The sequence below is a fragment of the Nyctibius grandis genome, chromosome 4 (assembly GCF_013368605.1).
Source record: "Nyctibius grandis isolate bNycGra1 chromosome 4, bNycGra1.pri, whole genome shotgun sequence".
Lineage (NCBI taxonomy): Eukaryota > Metazoa > Chordata > Aves > Nyctibiiformes > Nyctibiidae > Nyctibius > Nyctibius grandis.
In genome coordinates, this window is record NC_090661.1 from 67,304,949 (window position 1) to 67,321,537 (window position 16,589).

Genomic DNA, 16,589 nt, shown 5'->3' on the forward strand with positions numbered 1-16,589 from the left:
GGAGGAGAAGGGGACGGGGGGAAGGAGGGGGGCAAAAAAAAGAAGATTAAAAAAAAAAGGAAAACAAACCGAAACATGTCGTCTGCCTCCCCCACGGACGAGATCACGATCGCGGTGGAGATCAAGCAGGAAAATGTGATGGAAATCCTCTCCGAAGCCAGCGAGGTGCCCTCCGACGGGGCCGCGGCGGGAGCCCTCAACCCCGCGCCGCCGCCCCCTCCCGCCGCTGCCCCGTTCCCCATGGAGCACGCAGGCTCCGCCGCCGCCGAGGAGGGAGCCGCGGACCAGGTACTGCTCCACACGGAACTCCTGGCCAGGAATCACCACGCTGCCTCCTCTCCCTCCTCTTCTTCTTCGTCGTCGTCTTCTTCCTCCTCATCCTCCTCCTCCTCGCAGACCCCCCTGGCTTTCTCCCCGGACCACGTCGCCTGCGTGTGCGAGGCGCTGCAGCAAGGTGGGAACCTGGACCGCCTGGCCAGGTTCCTGTGGTCTTTGCCCCCGAGCGATCTGCTACGTGGCAACGAGAGCCTGATGAAAGCCCGGGCGCTGGTGGCTTTCCACCAGGGCATCTACGCCGAACTCTATAGCATCCTGGAGAGCCACAACTTCGACTCCTCCAACCACCCGCTGCTGCAGGAGCTCTGGTACAAAGCTCGCTACACCGAGGCGGAGCGAGCCCGGGGCAGACCCCTGGGGGCGGTGGACAAGTACAGGCTGCGGAGGAAATACCCTCTGCCCAGGACGATCTGGGACGGCGAGGAGACGGTCTACTGCTTCAAGGAGAAGTCCCGCAACGCGCTCAAGGAGCTCTACAAGCAGAACCGGTACCCTTCGCCGGTGGCGAAGCGCAACCTGGCCAAGATCACCGGGCTGTCCCTCACCCAGGTCAGCAACTGGTTCAAGAACCGCAGGCAGCGGGACCGCAACCCTTCCGAGACGCAGTCCAAAAGGTGAGGGCAAACTTTCTTCCCCGCCCCCCTCTCCCGCCTGCCTGCCTTCCCTCGCCCTGCTCTTTCTTCCCTTGCAAACATGGCGCTTACCTTCGGTGCGCCTCGTCCTCCCCTCCTTCCCCCTCCCTCGCTCCCAACACACACACCCCCCCCACCCACCCGGCCCAGGCATGCGAGGCAGCGCGGGGAAACTTCCCGGCCCCCGCCGCCCCCTTCCACCTCCCCGCGCTCCCCTCTCCCGCCGCGGCGGGCTCCGGGGAAGGGACGGGAGGGTGTTTGTGTGTGTCCCCTTGGTTTTATTTAATTGTCGCGCCTGACAGAGTTAATCATTGACGGCGGCCGGAGGACGCGCGGGGGTGTGGGGTCCCGCCGCTCGCTCTGTTTTGAAATCTGACTCGGGAGCGGGCCGGGCTCGGGTTTCAGCGGGGGAGCGGGGCCGGCCGCACCGGGCCTCAGCGGCGGCACTGCCGGGCTCGGCCCGCCGCAGGCCTCCGCTTCCAGCCCCGCGGCCGTTTGCTCCCTGCGGGGCGGGAAAGCCTGCCCCGCCCGGCCCCGCTCCGCCCGCGCCCGGCCCGGGGCTCTGCTTCGCCGCGCCCCCCCCCCTCCGCCGTGTCTCCCTCTCCGCGGGCGGAGGGGCCGCAGCGGGGGCTCGGCGCCGCGAGGCGGGCAGGTGGAGGTGACCTCCCCGCTCCCGCCTCCCCTCCTTCCTCCCGGGGCAGGGACGGGACGGGGCGCGGGGGGGGGGGAGAGAAAGAGCGGGGAGAGGGGGAGGAAGGGAGGAAAGGAGGGAAAAAAGCGGCGGCCGGCGGAGGGCCCCAAGGCATTTCTCAACCAAGGGCGCGATTGTGCCGCCGCGGCCCCCTCTCCGCGGGACACATCAAAGGGCGAGGGGGGAGGGAGGGAAAAGGAGGGAGCGACCGAAAAATGCAGTCGAGGGCGGATCAGGCAGCAAAAAAAAAAACCCGGCACAGCTCCGGGCGGAGGGGCTCGGCCGGGCCGGGGCGGCCCCGCGGGGCGCGGCACAAAGGCCGCCCCCCCCCCCCCCCCCCCCCCCGCCTTTCCCCGGGCGCCGGGCACAGCTTGAGGTGCCTATGGGGGCAGCGCGGGCCCGGCCGCCGGCGGGGCCTCCCCCCTGCCCCGGGGCTGGGGGTGGCGGGGGGCCTGGGGGCGGCAGGCAGAGGCCGGGAGGGTCGGGCGGCGCTTCCCGGCCTGCTCCCACCTCCCGCAGCTGCCGCCCAGCGAGTTCCCAAATGGCTGCGGCCAGTCTCACACGTGTGGGCACCCTGGGCCGGCGGAGGGGGGGCCGAGGCAGCCCCCTTCAGTCGCCCGGGTCTGTTGGCCACGGAAGGGAGATCTATTTACCAAGTCCATAACCCAGTCTGTAAAGTTTCTCCTCAGTGAGCATTTGGTTTGGTATGTCCTTTCCTAAGAAATCTCCCCCTTGACTTGAAGTTCGTTTAAAGTGTGTTGTAAAGGCAAAACACAGACAAAATTATTCGGGAAAACTCTCACAAACTGTATCAAAGCAAGGAGTCCCCCTTGGTGCAGAGCTCGCTGGCATGCCGTGGTAATGCAATGTCATCTCTCCATCTTTTCCCATAGCGAGTCAGATGGCAACCCTAGCACAGAAGATGAATCCAGTAAGGGGCAGGAGGATTTATCTCCCCATCCACTCTCCAGCCTCATCACGATGGCGTTACCAGCCTCAGCCTTCCTGGCCAGATGGAGCCTGTCTACATGCAGCAGCTCGGAAAACACTAAAATAGCCTTGAGCTCATCTGGCGTCTTGTTGAATGGAAACCTCGTGCCTGCCAGTACCTCTCCCGTCTTTCTCAATGGTAGCTCTTTTCTTCAGGGACCCCAACGGGTGTCATTCTCAATGGACTCAGCGTGGGGCTTCACAGACGGTTACCTTAAATTCGCCCAAAACCACGTCGAGCGTTTCGTGAGCAATGGGGTGTCCATTACTGACATATTGTCATCTTTGTCAAGAAGATGTTAAGGGACTTCAGACTCCTTCAGGCTTCGGTCCCCAATGCAGCAACAGCCACCTTCAGCCCCAGCAACATCCCGGTCTCATTCCCGGGATTGATACCGAGCTCAGAGGTGAAAAGGGAAAGCGTACAAACTGCTGCTTCCCAAGATGGAGGCTCTGTAGTTACTTTTACAGCTCCTGTCCAAATAAACCAGTATGGCATTGTCCAGATCCCCAATTCAGGAGCAAATGGCCAGCTGCTGAACGGAAGCATCGGTTTTTCTTCTCTGCAGCTGCCTCCCGTTTTCTGTGGACAGCTTCACAAGCGTAAAAGTTTTGTCTCTTACAGTAGGAGGTACGAGAAAAAGTTGGGATTGGGCACAACTTAGCATTTTAGAAGCTGTGGTACTCTTCCTCTAAGGTACCAAGATTGTTTCTTGGCCACAGCCACACACAGTACATCAAATAATACCTTTTGCCTTCCTTTATAACGGGTTATACTCATGGGCAGGCTGTTACGTGAGGCTGAGCTCCTCTACTAAAAGCAGAGAAGGAAATCTGGTATTTTACACCCCTTTCATCTCATGCTGTTCTCGGAAGTCTGTGATACCAGTCTTCACAAATATCTGTAAATTTTACACATTTCAGTAACTCAAAATACTCCCCATTTGCCATTGAATTCTTTTAATGAGAAGGTTCATAAAAATGAAAATTGCAGCAGCTGGAAATTGTTACTGTTGTTGTTCTTGTGGTGGTTGTTTTGGTTTTCTGTTTTTTTAATCAAAGCATTTCATAAAAATAAATTTTAAATTACTATAGACACAACAAGACCAAGCAGTTACACTCGTACTTTTTCTGTCCTATAAATATGAAAGATTAAACTTCAGGGGAACAATAGAAATATGCAATAGCTTGTAGATATAAAATGGGAGGGTATTTGGATAAAACTGCCCTCAGTCCAAGGGAAATATGTCATCGCAGGTTGACGTGCCAAGTGTGCAGGCTCCTCCCAAAGTTTGCTTTAGAGTTTGTCTTAACATACCATAGACTGAAACTTGCAGCCAGCCAGGAAGAATCCCAGGGAGCACAAGCCTAGTTCTGGATCCTTGTTTTGAAGCAGGTCAGTTATAAAGCACAACTGAACAGCTTTGTTACTCATTAGCCACTGTATCTTTGGTTATGAAAATGATTAAACTTGAATGAATCTCTCTAGTTTCAGGAGCTGTGAGTACTGTAATGAAAATCAAACCGTGCTCATGTTAGCTTGTTTGAATTAAATGTGTATAGAGAGTGAATTATTCTTGCTGTTGAAGTAATAGAAGGAGGAACACTAAAGCCATACAAACCATTTTAAATGGGTGCAAAATTGTGAGATCCTGAGATGTGGCACTTGCAGTCACTGGAAGTTATTGGTACACAGTTTAACCAAGATGAAAAAGAGAAAACATTTAGTCTGCACCACCTATAATTACCAGAGCCATTTAATCCACATGCTCCAAGGTATAAACTGACAGCCAGCAAAGGTGAGAAAGTTCTATCCCTTAGGTAGTATGGGACTATTGCATTTTAAAGTCCTAAGATTCATAATAAGTTGAACATTTTCCCTGTTGTTAAAAATGCCCACTGGAGAGTGGTCTATGTCTAGGCTGGTGCAGAGAAAAGTCAAGATCCGTATTTGCTGCTTTGATTTCTTTTTCTTTTTGTTTTCCTTGACACGAGAAGGATAGATAACTGGCTGCCTATTCCAAGTGAAGTGTGCTGCAGGCTATTTTAAGTAAGCTACAGTAAATGCTGTCTTATTGCCAGGTAACTTCAAGTCGCCTCGCTTTATTCTTCTAGTTTACACGTATGAGTAACTTCTTCCAAAAAATCATCATTGATTAGTGGAAATAAATAGGGAGCTAAAATATTCCCCAGGTGAGAAATGCATATTCAGTGCTGTTGTAAAAAATTCAAGTGTCTCTAACTGTAGCTTCTTAAAATTATAATTAAACTGCTTTTGAGACAGAGAGGTGTTTGAAGTGGGACCCAGTCCCAAGAGCCAGTATATCTTATTTTAGGAATTCTTATAATGACAGCTTACATGACATGTCCTGTAAAACCAACTTCAGGTCATCTCTGGCCACTTCTTGCTTTGGCTAGCTACAACATCACGCGAGCAGTGCCATGGCTTTCAGCAAGGGTAGGCAGTTGCTGCCTGACTTTACACAGCGTGGTGAATGTCATAGGGTTAAGCTTTTAGAAATACGTGATAAAATGAGGTGAAAGGCAATACATCTGAGTGCTTGACTGACTACCTAGTTAACAGGATAAAACTTAACTGGTTTTTGATGTTTTCTCTACAGGTTGACTCAGGTAGGCTCTGCCCAGCAGGGGTGGATTTCATGTGACGCGTCTCCAGTTCCCACACACAAGCTGTAGTCTGTCACAGAACTATCTTTAATAGCGTTTCATGCTTCTATTCTTAGACAGAAATTGAGTGGTGGCAACTAGTGAAGGCCAAAGCACGTTCGTTTTAATCACATGGCTGAGGACTCTTTGCCCCTTAATGAGAGTCTGAAAGATACCTAATATACCAGAACTTTTTTTTTTCCTTTCTAGAAGCAATTTCTATTAATGGCTTTTATTTCTTCATACCAAATTTTCTCTCACCTGTTATAAACAACCCTGTTCTGTGTTGCATGAACTATTAGCGTATGTAGGTACTGCAAACATAAAAAAGATCGAAACGTCTTAACAAAATGCCTGCACAATTCTGCCAGCCGTCATCGGTGTTTTCCTTTCTTTTGCTTCCCTTTCTGTAGGTAATGTTTCAGTAAATCCCAGCACATCTGATGGAGGAACTTTTACGACTGAATCTTCAACAGTGCAGCAAGGAAAGGTTTTCTTCAGCCCCCTCACTCCGAGTGCAGTCGTTTATACAGTTCCCAATTCGGGCCAGGCAGTAGGCTCTGTCAAGCAAGAAGGACTGGAAAGAAGCCTTGTGTTTTCTCAGTTGATGCCAGTCAGTCAGAACACACAACTAAATGTAAACATGTCTTCTGAAAATATATCCAGTGGAGGACTCCAGTCCTTAGCCTCCTCGTTAGTGAATGTAACACCCTCACATAGTTTTTCCGTCACACCACCAACTCTTTTAAATGCTGCAGAACTGAACTCTGGTATCTCGGAGAGCCAGTCCATGTCATCGCCAGTGACCAGTACCTCTACCGTGATATCTATCAGCAACACTAACTATGCAACCCTTCAGAACTGTTCCCTCATTACCAGTCAAGATCTGTTGTCCATTTCTACAGCACAGCCTGTGCTTGGAGAAATAGTTTCTACAAGCGGAGACCGTGTCAGCCACCCCTCTGCACAAGTACATCAGGATTTTGGTAGAGAGCACAGGTTAGTTCTGCAAGCCGTGCCTGATGTCAAAGAGAATTTCTTACCTACTTCTGAGAGTAAGTCAACTGGCAATTTAATGATGCTGGATTCGAAATCCAAGTATGTTATGAGTAACATGGTTGACACGGTTTGCGAAGAACTGGAAACGGACAAAAAAGAACTTGCCAAACTGCAGACAGTTCAGATGGATGAAGATATGCAAGACTTGTGACTTTTTTTTTTTCTTGCTTTCTGTTTTAATAGATGTCTCCTGTTGAGGCCCTAACAAGCACCAAGTGTGGGGTGTGGGTTTGGTTTTGTTTTTGTTTTTTTTTTTTTCATTTAAAGAAAGCAGAAGAACATTTAAATGGTCCGAACTGATGTACAGAGGAATCCCCGGTAGTGGAATTAGGTTGCCACACTTGGTTTGCATGCAGTATTCTCTTTTAAGCAGATTAAAGGAGAAAGAAAACACCAGGGCAAGTACTGAGCAAATGGGTACAGGTTTGGCTAAGAGATACTACCCTGATAATTTAACTAGACTCTCCATAGTACAACATACTCTCAACAGTAAGTATACACTCCTAACTTTAGACAGAAAACAAAAATCTCGCTCCGAAAAGGTAGGAACAATGCAGTCATTTTTGCTGTTTACTTCTAGTCCATGGGCATTGAGAAATTTTTAAGGAACTCTAGACGATACCTCACCAGCTACTTTTATGTTGCTTGAGGTTAAGAAACAAAACAAAATCATAAATAATATTGTTACTGGTGTGTTTGCTTTTTTCCAGCAGACTTGCGTTCAAACCAAAAATCTCTCATCAAACATTTACAGGTTTCTAAATGCTACAGCTAGCATTTTGTCCGTGCACCAGAAAAAGCATCATTTGAAACTCTAATTATGCAACTCAGAAGCTTTCTCTCCAGTATGAATGTAAATATTGTTTCAGTTCTTCTAAAGGAGACTTTTTTAAAAATTAGTACAATGGATTTTATTTATGGTGTATGTTCCCTTTCACTTTAGACACAGTGCATTGAAAAGGAAAACATTTTCTGGCTGTTTAATTTATTTTTATTGTTTGAGCAGGAAGTAAACGTAGTTATTTCTGACAAGGTTTTACTTTTTTGTAGTTTTTCAAGCAATAGACTGTAAAAGTAAAATGTTAATCACACTGAAATTAGAAAATGAACTCCCAGTCTCACAAACCCAGGAGGTCCCTGTCTCTACCCCCTCTGTCTTTGTGTTCAGGGTTTTTTTGTTTGTTTTGTTAGTAATTTGCGAATTAGTTCAACCTTTTTGTGTATTTTTTACAGAATTCCATGTGCCTTTCTTCCTAGTGGCCTTATCTTTGTTACTAAAGCACAGTGGCAGGAGGAATAAAAACACTGATTTGCAAATATCCGTCCTCAGGGCCAAATCCTGATGCCTGCAAGTAGACCCGCTGACTTCAGTGCCCCTACTTGCAAGAGTAAGAACAGTTTTAAGTCCTTCAGTCATCGTGGGTGACATTTACTAGCGGTGCAGAGAGCCAAAGATAGGTCCTTCCGCACCACGTCAGCAGGGCAGGAGGAATCCAGAGAGGGACCACGGGCAGAGCCGTTGTGCCTGAGGGAAAGGTCTTGGCTCCAGCCTCGAGCAGATGGGCAGGAAAGGTTGGATGGGCAGGCCAGGGAAGGGAGCCCCATGTTTACATGGACCCGTTGGCCGAATAGCCCGTGAGGGAGGGCTTCAGCTGCTGCTCAAGCAAGCAGGCCCCCATCCAGGAGTGCACTTAAACGTGTATTTGTATATCCTTCCAGAATAAGCAGCGTGGGGGCTGATGGTGGGAACTGCAGCTGCCCAAAGGGATCGTGGGAGCAGCCGTGGTCTCTGCCTGGCTGGGGATGGGTCTCCTCTCCCTTTGCTGGGGACAGCAGAAGCAGGCAGGCTCTGGGCAGGTGGAACAGATCTTACCTTTCCTCCAGAGGAGTTTTTGTAGCATGGAAAAGCACATCCTTAAGCTTTAAAATAATACTAAGAATGCAGATGTATAAAAATGACATGCTGTTAATCTTTGTGGATTTGTTTTGATGGGTTTTTATTCTAATGTGAATATATACAGTAACTAAAGCATGTATTCATCCTCATCAGGGGCCTGGTCCGAAGCCTTTGGAAGGCAATAGAAAATGTTTTCATATGCTTCTGTGGGCTCCGAATAAGGCTCAGGACAAAACAAGACACTTGTAAAGGACAAAAAATATTGGAAAGAGAATAGGGGTAGCACATCCCAGTCTGTTTCTGTCTTGGTTGTTAACTGGTTCTGTGGAAAGCCTTTGAGGAATGACGGTATTTTCTGTGCGCTGTGACCATGGCATGGGCATCCTCGCTGTTGTTTTGCACTATATTGAATACAGCGTGTTTTGCAAGGTGTTCTGTGGAACCTTGAAGCTGGGCTCTGTTGGTAAGCACTGGAGTCCATGCTGCGAGCCGGCGTCTCTAGGGCTGCAGGGAAAAGTGCAGGGAAAGGGAAGAGCGAGTGTGCAAGGCGTGCACTTTGCAGCTGTACAGAGTCACTGGTGCTCTGCAAACAGAAGCAGCCCAGAAGCAGTTGACTGTCCCCATGTGCTCCCAGGCAAAAAGGGTGGTTAAGGCAAACACGTTAAAGTGGAGATTATTACAAGCAGAACATGGAGCTATATGTTCCGCTGGCACAACTTACCTTGACATTCAGGGGATCTCCGTGTGAGCAGGGAATCGGATAGTCCAGAGTTCTCCTCTCTGCTCTGCTTGTTTATCTGTTTGCAGGACTCCAGCGTGCGCAATCTGCTTCCCACCTCTTCTTTGCACATAAAACCAAGATCATGATAATGATAACAGTAGCTGTATCTGCTTTGCATGAATTTGTTCAAGCATTTGGGAAATTAGAAGGACCCCTTATTGTCATTTTAATGGAGAACGTGTGCATGGCTCTGAAGGAGTTGTTTGGGGCTTAACATTTTGTCTGTGAAGCTCAGACTATTTGGAGGCAAGCTAGAGAGTATTTCAGAGCGCTCTCTCAGTTGTTGACGTGATCAGGTCTCATAACTGAAAAGACTGGTGTTATGCCAGTACCTGTTCCTTTTTTTAAATTGTTCCTCCTTTGCATTTGTTGTGTTACTGAGGCTCTGAATTCCGTGGCTTTGCAGCACAGTTGACGTGAAAACTGTGTAAGTTGTTACAGTGGCGCGTATCTTGGAGTGTCTGGTACTTCTAATAGGAGTCTTCCCACTCGTCAGTGGGAGTGGAGGATGTACATAAAAGCAGTGGTTTGGGACAAAGTAAGATTAATCTATTCTAGTCTTCCAGATATCAAGTAACTTATTTTATTGTTATATTTTACTCTTTCTTTCTCCCATTGAGAATAAGTGTCATTCCCTCCAGATAACGTAGTTATAACCTCATGTTTTCTGCAGGTACATATGCACACTATAAAGACTCATTGCACGGTACAGTGTTTTAAAAATAGATATTTAAATAGTAGTTCTACTCCTACTGTAACATAAGGGTCAGTTTTTATTATGTGGCCCTCAAGCAAGCAGGCTAACTGCTCTAAATAGACAGTACACAAAGTCCCGAAAAGCATCTGGGGATGGATCTTGGGCTGCTGTAAATAAGGCATTGCTCCACTGGTGCCCAAACTGAGGATTTTACGTGGTGTTTAGGGAATATGGATGCTTGCATCCCACACATGTGAAATGGCACTGAGTGTCCAAGCCCCACAGACAGTCCTTATTATCACATTCTGTTGTTTAAATGGAAGGTATGTCTATCTGGCATGCATGTTCCTTCTCCCTCCCTTCGTTATGGATGAGAATAAAGGAGTGTTTCAACTTCACATATGTTTGTAACTTGTAAGTCCACTGGAAACCTTACAGGAAACATTGCCAAATTCTACTACTTTTCTGGTCCCAGACTCAGCTTTGAAAAACACGCTTAAAGTTTAAGAAAATTCCTACAAAGCATGATGTTAAAAACCCCTTTGTTCTTTACTATTAATTAAAGCTGCCTCTGTTTTGCCCAGAGTTTTGCAGAGAACCAGAAATATATTAAATTGAATGCTCTGTCTGGACTATTTGCAGCATTATTCCTGTGGTCTTACCTAAAAGAACATTTCAGCCACATAAATCACAGACGTCTATCGGCCAGGTCCTCGGCTGGGCTAAACTAGCACAGTTCTATTGACTTTTATGTCCTTTCACACCAGCCGAGAGTATGGTCCATTCATTTCACTGGAGTTGGATCAGGGACGGATTTGGCCCAGTATAGGGTGGCAGTATAAACCAGTGCACAAGGCTGACACTCAGTTATCACCGAACAGTCACGGTCTATCAAAGCATATACCTCTTTCCCTTTACTGCTTTACCCTGCCTGTGGATGCAGGAAGACACATTCAGAAAGCTGCTTTACCCAGAAGTAAGGCTGGAACCATCTTTGTTGTTATTACTGTCAGTCCAAGGTTAATGACAATAGTGGACAGACTCTGACTTCAAATCCTGCAAAATCACCTCAGTAACTATTTTCAGTTAAATTAAGCAGGGCAGAATTTGGACCCGTGTGCACAGGAGCGTTTCCCACCTGTAGATTTCCAGTGCCTGTGCACTTTTCCTAGCAAGGGCAGATGAACAACCGAGAAGGTGCATCCCTTCAGTGTTGTATGAAATACGTGTGCAGGACTCCCCGGGAGCATGAATCGCCTAGCGCTTGTAGTCAAGAACCATCTCAAACCATGAAAAGAATAGTCATTTTCTAACTCTGGAAACAAAAGCAGTGACATTTTACAAGGGAGGAGTCCTGAAGTCTTCCTGTATCTCCTAGCAGTTATTATCTTGAAGGATATTTTATATCTTACTTGTATGTTTCATATAATTTAAAACTAGCTTCTTACATTTCTGAACTCAAGGAGGGGGGTGAATCTTCTGACTTTCAGGATTCACATTCAGAGGATGTTTGTTCTTTTGCTGCATGTACTGTTTGTCCAGAACTAACCAGTTATTTCTGCGTTATGGGTTTATTATGCCTTACAACAAATATGAAACTTAAGCAGAATGTACGCATTAGAGGAGGGAGTAATCAGAAGTCTTTACTGCACTGTTAGATGATGCCGTCCCAGAGTGTATCATCAAACGTATCTGTGCTTAATTACCCAACCAAAGAGATCTAAAGTATGTATGTTTGTTGTACTGTAATAGGGGTTTGTGCCTGGACAATTAAGTGTTTTATTTGTATTCTGAGATGATGTGAACTTATTTTTCTAAACACTATACTGAATAAACTTTATATTTATACACATCTTGTGTAAATATTTCTATTTGGATATAATGTGAGGGCTTCAAATTTTGTGTTAGAAATGCAATCTAAAGTAGAAGCTCTGGTTTTAGTGACTCATCGTGATGGTGGTAGCAACTAGGAACGCCTGTGCTCCCCAGGGAATTGATCTAAAGCTTACTTAAGCTAGAATGAGACTTTCTGTTGACTTGAGTGGGTTTTGTCAGACCCTAACTTTGCTTCTAAAATGCTAAATTAAAAACCATAAATCTTCTACTTCATATTGAACCTAGCTATTAAATCTGTGTCTCAAACCGAATTTTTACCATAATTAGATAGATACTGTTGAAATATATTTCTACCTACTAGTTAGGACTAGTCAGTATTTACTCACAGCTTCCATGGATGCTTTCTATGTCAGGGTTTCTTTTTGGGTAGGTAAATTCCTATTTGCTAAATTTGTGTGTGTTGAGAACAGCCTGAAATTTATGTTCTCTTGATAGTGAAGGTTTTAAACACATTACCATATTACTTTAGATCTGTGCTCCAAGTACCAAGATTGCCTGGTTTTGATGCCAAACTGAATGAGAGTACATTCAAGCAGACTAACCTGTACAGGTGAAATAGTTTCCCTCACTGAAGCTATATATACATTAGAGATACTTCACAGCCTGCACATGCCAGCAGGAAAACACCCTTTCACCCCTTAAGTTCTATTTAGGCCATAGGAAGCAAGATGGGGTCTGTGAGCTTAATTTTTTTTAAATAGTCAGATCAAGTTGTGTGTACCTATTACATTTTTAATCACTAAGACATTACCTTTCCTTACCATTATTCACCATTCCTCCATCTTTGCCATGTGTCGCAGCCTTGTCCCGCTCTCTCCACGCTGTGCCACTGACAGCGGTCCCGGTGACAAAGCGCAGGGAGCCACCTCCCAGCCCTGGGAGCATCTCTCCCGTCTCGCCTGGGGCTGAGCCACCTCACACTCCGCAGCTGCCGAAGTAAATCCAGTTACCAGGGAGCAGCCCTAGGGTAGAGAGAGACAACTGCCTTGTTGCCCAACTCCTTTTCCTTCCCAGAAGCAACATGCGTGACTCAGTCCTCCTGTTGTAGCGCTTCCCTTTGCCATGCTTTGGTTTTGCCTGAGCAGTAGGACTGTGATAATATTTTCCTGCCCTGCAGATACCAAATTCCTGATGGATCCCTGGACAGCAGCTCCATCCCAGCTTTGCTTGGAGCAGGGGCTGAGGGTCTGAAGCTATTCTTCAACCTGACTGTGAGCAGCTTCTCCTCTCCTTTCTGCCCCATGATGCAGCTGGGGGGAGAACCACTGCTGGGTTGGCTCTAGCTGGGGGAGATCCCCTCCGGGAAGGGGTTTCTGGCTGCACAGCCCTCACGTGCTCAACCAGGCAAAGTGGAGGGGTTCGAGGGCAACCGAGAAGCGGAAAGTCTCAGTGTATGCAAATGTCAAAATTCTCCCTGAGCAGCCACCCATGCGGTATGCAGGATGAATCATGTCCTAACGGAGCGCGTTCCTGCTACTTTGGAGGGCTTCGCAGATGTGTTCCAGGTCACCCTGGGCGAGAAAACCACACACAGCCACGGTTACTTCTGCCCTGGCAGCTTGTGCACACATGGAGAAAAGGGGGGCAGCACCTTCGGAGGGGTGGGCAGCTGGCTCCCTGAGCCCCTGCCTTTCACACGGGGCCTGGGGATGCTCAAGGGAGGACCGGGGGCTGCCAAGGCAGTAGCTGGGATAAAGCTGGTAGTAGGGAGGCTTGTCGAGACGGGTGGTTGCTCAGTCTAGCAGGGAGACAAGCTGGGAAGGGAGGGAATGTTGGAAGACGGCGCTTTTTATCCTCTGTTCCTGGCTGGATTTTCCCTGGTGCCAGATCAGAAGGGAATTTTCCTGCTCCAAGAGGCAGAGTTTAGGTCAGTAAAACAAGATCTTAATATTGGAAAGCAGAGGTCTCCTTACAGGGCTGCATCACCTGTTGTGGTGATCTCTGTCTGCAGAAATCTTTGGGCTGGAGTGTTAGGACAGTGTATCTCAGTTGTGGATACAGATCACATTTTTAATATAAAAATATATTTTAGAAGGAAAATTATTCCCAGAAATAGGCATTCATCTGCCAAACAATGTGCACATAACTGACTTTACACTTAAAGGTGCCAGAAAGTTCAGGAATGAGACCAACAATAAAAAACCAACGCACGTGTGAAAAATCTACTGCATTAAAGCCAGATTCAATAAAAATAGCACCTAGTTTATATGCTGCAGAAGCTGGCACACGCCCACGAAAGCCGAAGGAAAAAGATAAACTGTTCAGAAGTTGCACATAGTCCAGAGGAACTGAGCAGCGCTGGAGTAGAGCTGATGGTTGCTCAATAACTCATGTACAATATTCTCTTGTGTAAGTACTGTAATTCTTCATCCTGCTACTTCTCGGGCAGAGAGACCCAGTTTGGAGTACTTTGGGCTAATCAATAAGCTTTGTTGTTGCAGCCAGAGTGCTTTGCGATAGATGTTCTGTTACCCAAAAGGACCCCAGAATGTTACACCGCACCATTTTCTTCTCTTCTCTGCAAACTCACAGCCCATTATTTCAGTTAGTGGTGTCCCTTATACCGCTTGCAGCTGTAAAATGCAGCCCGTCCCCTGGGGAGCTTACAGTATACAGAAATAAAAACAATCCGAGCTGGGAGGGGAGAGGAGGTGATTTGCCGGGGGCGATGCTGGCAGTGGGTGGCAGAGGCAGGTTGCAAAGCCAGGTCTCTGACTCCCCCTGTTGCTTTGCCCACTGGCTCACGCCGCCTCCCCGGGAGCCCGATCCGGCTGGGATGCAATGCCTCCTGACAGCAGCAGGAGGACTTGCTGCTTACGCTAAAGCTGAATTTACTTCATTTATTTATTCACCATGTTTACAGCCACCCTTCTGATGCTGACCGATAGCAACATAAGCCTCCAGCAAAGCCCTGTTGATAACTAGACTGGCCCTGGACTGGGATCACTGAGCCTGCAAACACTCAGGCTCCAGAGAAACCGCTCCTGCGTGAATCACCCCATCAGGGGGATGCACACGCCGTCCCTGAAGGGCTCCAAAGGTACCCACTTCCAGATGAAGGCAATTTGAGAAAGGTTTGACTCATCTTCCACTAAGTCTGAGGAGCTGAGGGAGAGAGATGCTCACGGGAGGTGAGGACGGGTTAGTCCAGAGCCTGAGCTGTGCATGTTCTTGCATGTCCTAAGCCAGTGGTTTCTCAAAATAATAAATCAAGAACAAATGACAACTAAGAGCCTACTCATGTCCTAGAAAGATGCTGGGGATTTTGCTATTTACTGCTGCCTAAGCAAACAAGGGCAGGCAGGGGAATCAGAAGGCGGTTCTGGAAGGCAACAAATTCTATACCAACCCAAGCACATTTGCAACAGACATACAAATATATAGGTTGTGTTAAAAAACATTATCTGTTGTGTGCAGTGAGCGCTGACCAGATGAAGACTCTCAAAAAAATTCTTTATTTTGAGGTTCACTATGAAGTTGCAGAAGAGGCAGCCTCTGTTCCCTCTTGCAGACAACATATAATAAAGCTTGGTCCCAAAACTCAACAAGTGAACCAGGCTGAGGCGTGAGATCCCTAGATGGGTGCAGAGTCCTGATCTGCTGCTAAACAGCGCAAGAGTGTGTTGTCCTCTTGCTCAGAGCTTGCAGCAGAACAGCAGCAGAGGCAGCAGGGGTAACTGCCCCATTAGTGCCGTTCTTGGAGGAGAAATATGCTTGAGCAGTATCAGTGAGAGCTGCAAACGCTGGGGGCATGATATTGTCTGCATGTGGAGGGATTTATGCAGGTAACACCCCTATGTAGGGAAAGACATGAGCTTCCTGAAGACTACTATAGCCCTTCTCCTCCTTTTGCCTATAAATGGAATAATGTTCTTCCCAGAGCTTCAAAACTGATTGTTCACGATGTTTCTGCTTCTCACATCCCCTGCAGGGCTTGGTCTCCCCAAGATTTGGCAAGAAGGCAGCCGACACCAGGCCAGAGAAATAAGGCACACAAGGACAAGGGATGGGTGAAGGACCACAGCAGATCCAGCACTGAGGTGCTTCAGCTGAGCCCCCATGGCATCTTCCCCACAGCTTCTTTTGCTTGGGACCCCTCAAGACCCCCCAAAATATTCCCAGGGAGGTGTTTAGGGGCTGCTCTCAGTTGCCATCTTCCCCATAGCCCGTCAGCCCTGAAAACCTCTGCGATATGAGGGAGGTGGGACCAAGGACTCACAAAAACCTGCTGATAGCTGCCTGTTTCCAGGTATGGCTTTATCAAGAAGAGCACAGCCTTCCTGGAAGCGCTCCCGGGAGTGCGGGGCATGCTGCGCATACCGGGCACTGTCGCCTTGCACCATCCAGCAGCACTGCAGGACGCCTGGTCCCAGGACGGAGATCGGGCCGTGCCAGCCAGCCCTACCAGCTCGGTCGGGGCAACGCTGACAATTTACTGGCCTGGTAGAGGGGTGCCAGGTGGACATTTGGCACCTCCTGTTACGCACAGCGTGGGGGCTGGCTGCCTCGGTAAACCCCTTCTGGCCTTAGCTTCTAGGAATAGCTTCTTCTAGCTACTGGGTTGGTTTTTTTTCTGCAAACCAAAGGCAGGGCTAACCTGAGTATCAAGCCAGGAGAGCTTCATCCCATTCCTTTGGAATGTCAGTCCCAGCAAGTGAGACTACTTGACCAGTAGTCATATACGTGGCTCAGAAGTGCTTCTGTCCCTTCCAAATTCCCCCCCCAAAGTTCTGAATCTTTACAGGTTAGGTTACAAAAGCAAGACTTGTACAAGTACAGTTCAGAGCATATTTATGTTCATTTCTTAACTATTCTCAATTCTTAGGATCATTTTACAAGCCATAATAAATTAAATATCCCTGTGAAATAAGCATCTGCTATTAACATAGACTTACAAGACTGGAAAGCAATAGGAGAGCCACACCAATACTCGTGCTTATGTT

At 47.9% G+C, this 16,589-nt stretch overlaps 1 protein-coding gene and 1 long non-coding RNA gene across 6 annotated transcripts in view; one reads left to right on the top strand and one right to left on the bottom strand.

The window, feature by feature from the left end:
- Positions 1-11,600, top strand: SIX4 (SIX homeobox 4). The gene is given in 9 exon segments (XM_068399805.1): positions 1-950; positions 2,553-2,631; positions 2,634-2,702; positions 2,704-2,808; positions 2,811-2,844; positions 2,847-2,893; positions 2,896-2,944; positions 2,947-3,237; positions 5,718-11,600. Coding segments are annotated over 9 exon segments (2,358 nt in total). The 5' UTR covers positions 1-75; the 3' UTR covers positions 6,527-11,600.
- Positions 8,348-16,589, bottom strand: part of LOC137662997 (uncharacterized) — a 20,679-nt gene continuing 12,437 nt past the window's right edge. For 4 of the 5 annotated variants that reach the window (XR_011048094.1, XR_011048092.1, XR_011048091.1 and 1 more), the window contains 3 exons: positions 12,408-12,608; positions 8,994-9,110; positions 8,348-8,776 (listed from right to left, as the gene is read on the bottom strand). This is a non-coding gene — a long non-coding RNA (uncharacterized lncRNA). Of the gene's footprint in view, positions 8,777-8,993; positions 9,111-12,397; positions 12,609-16,589 lie in introns of all 5 variants that reach the window. The other variant, XR_011048093.1, reaches the window with a different exon arrangement.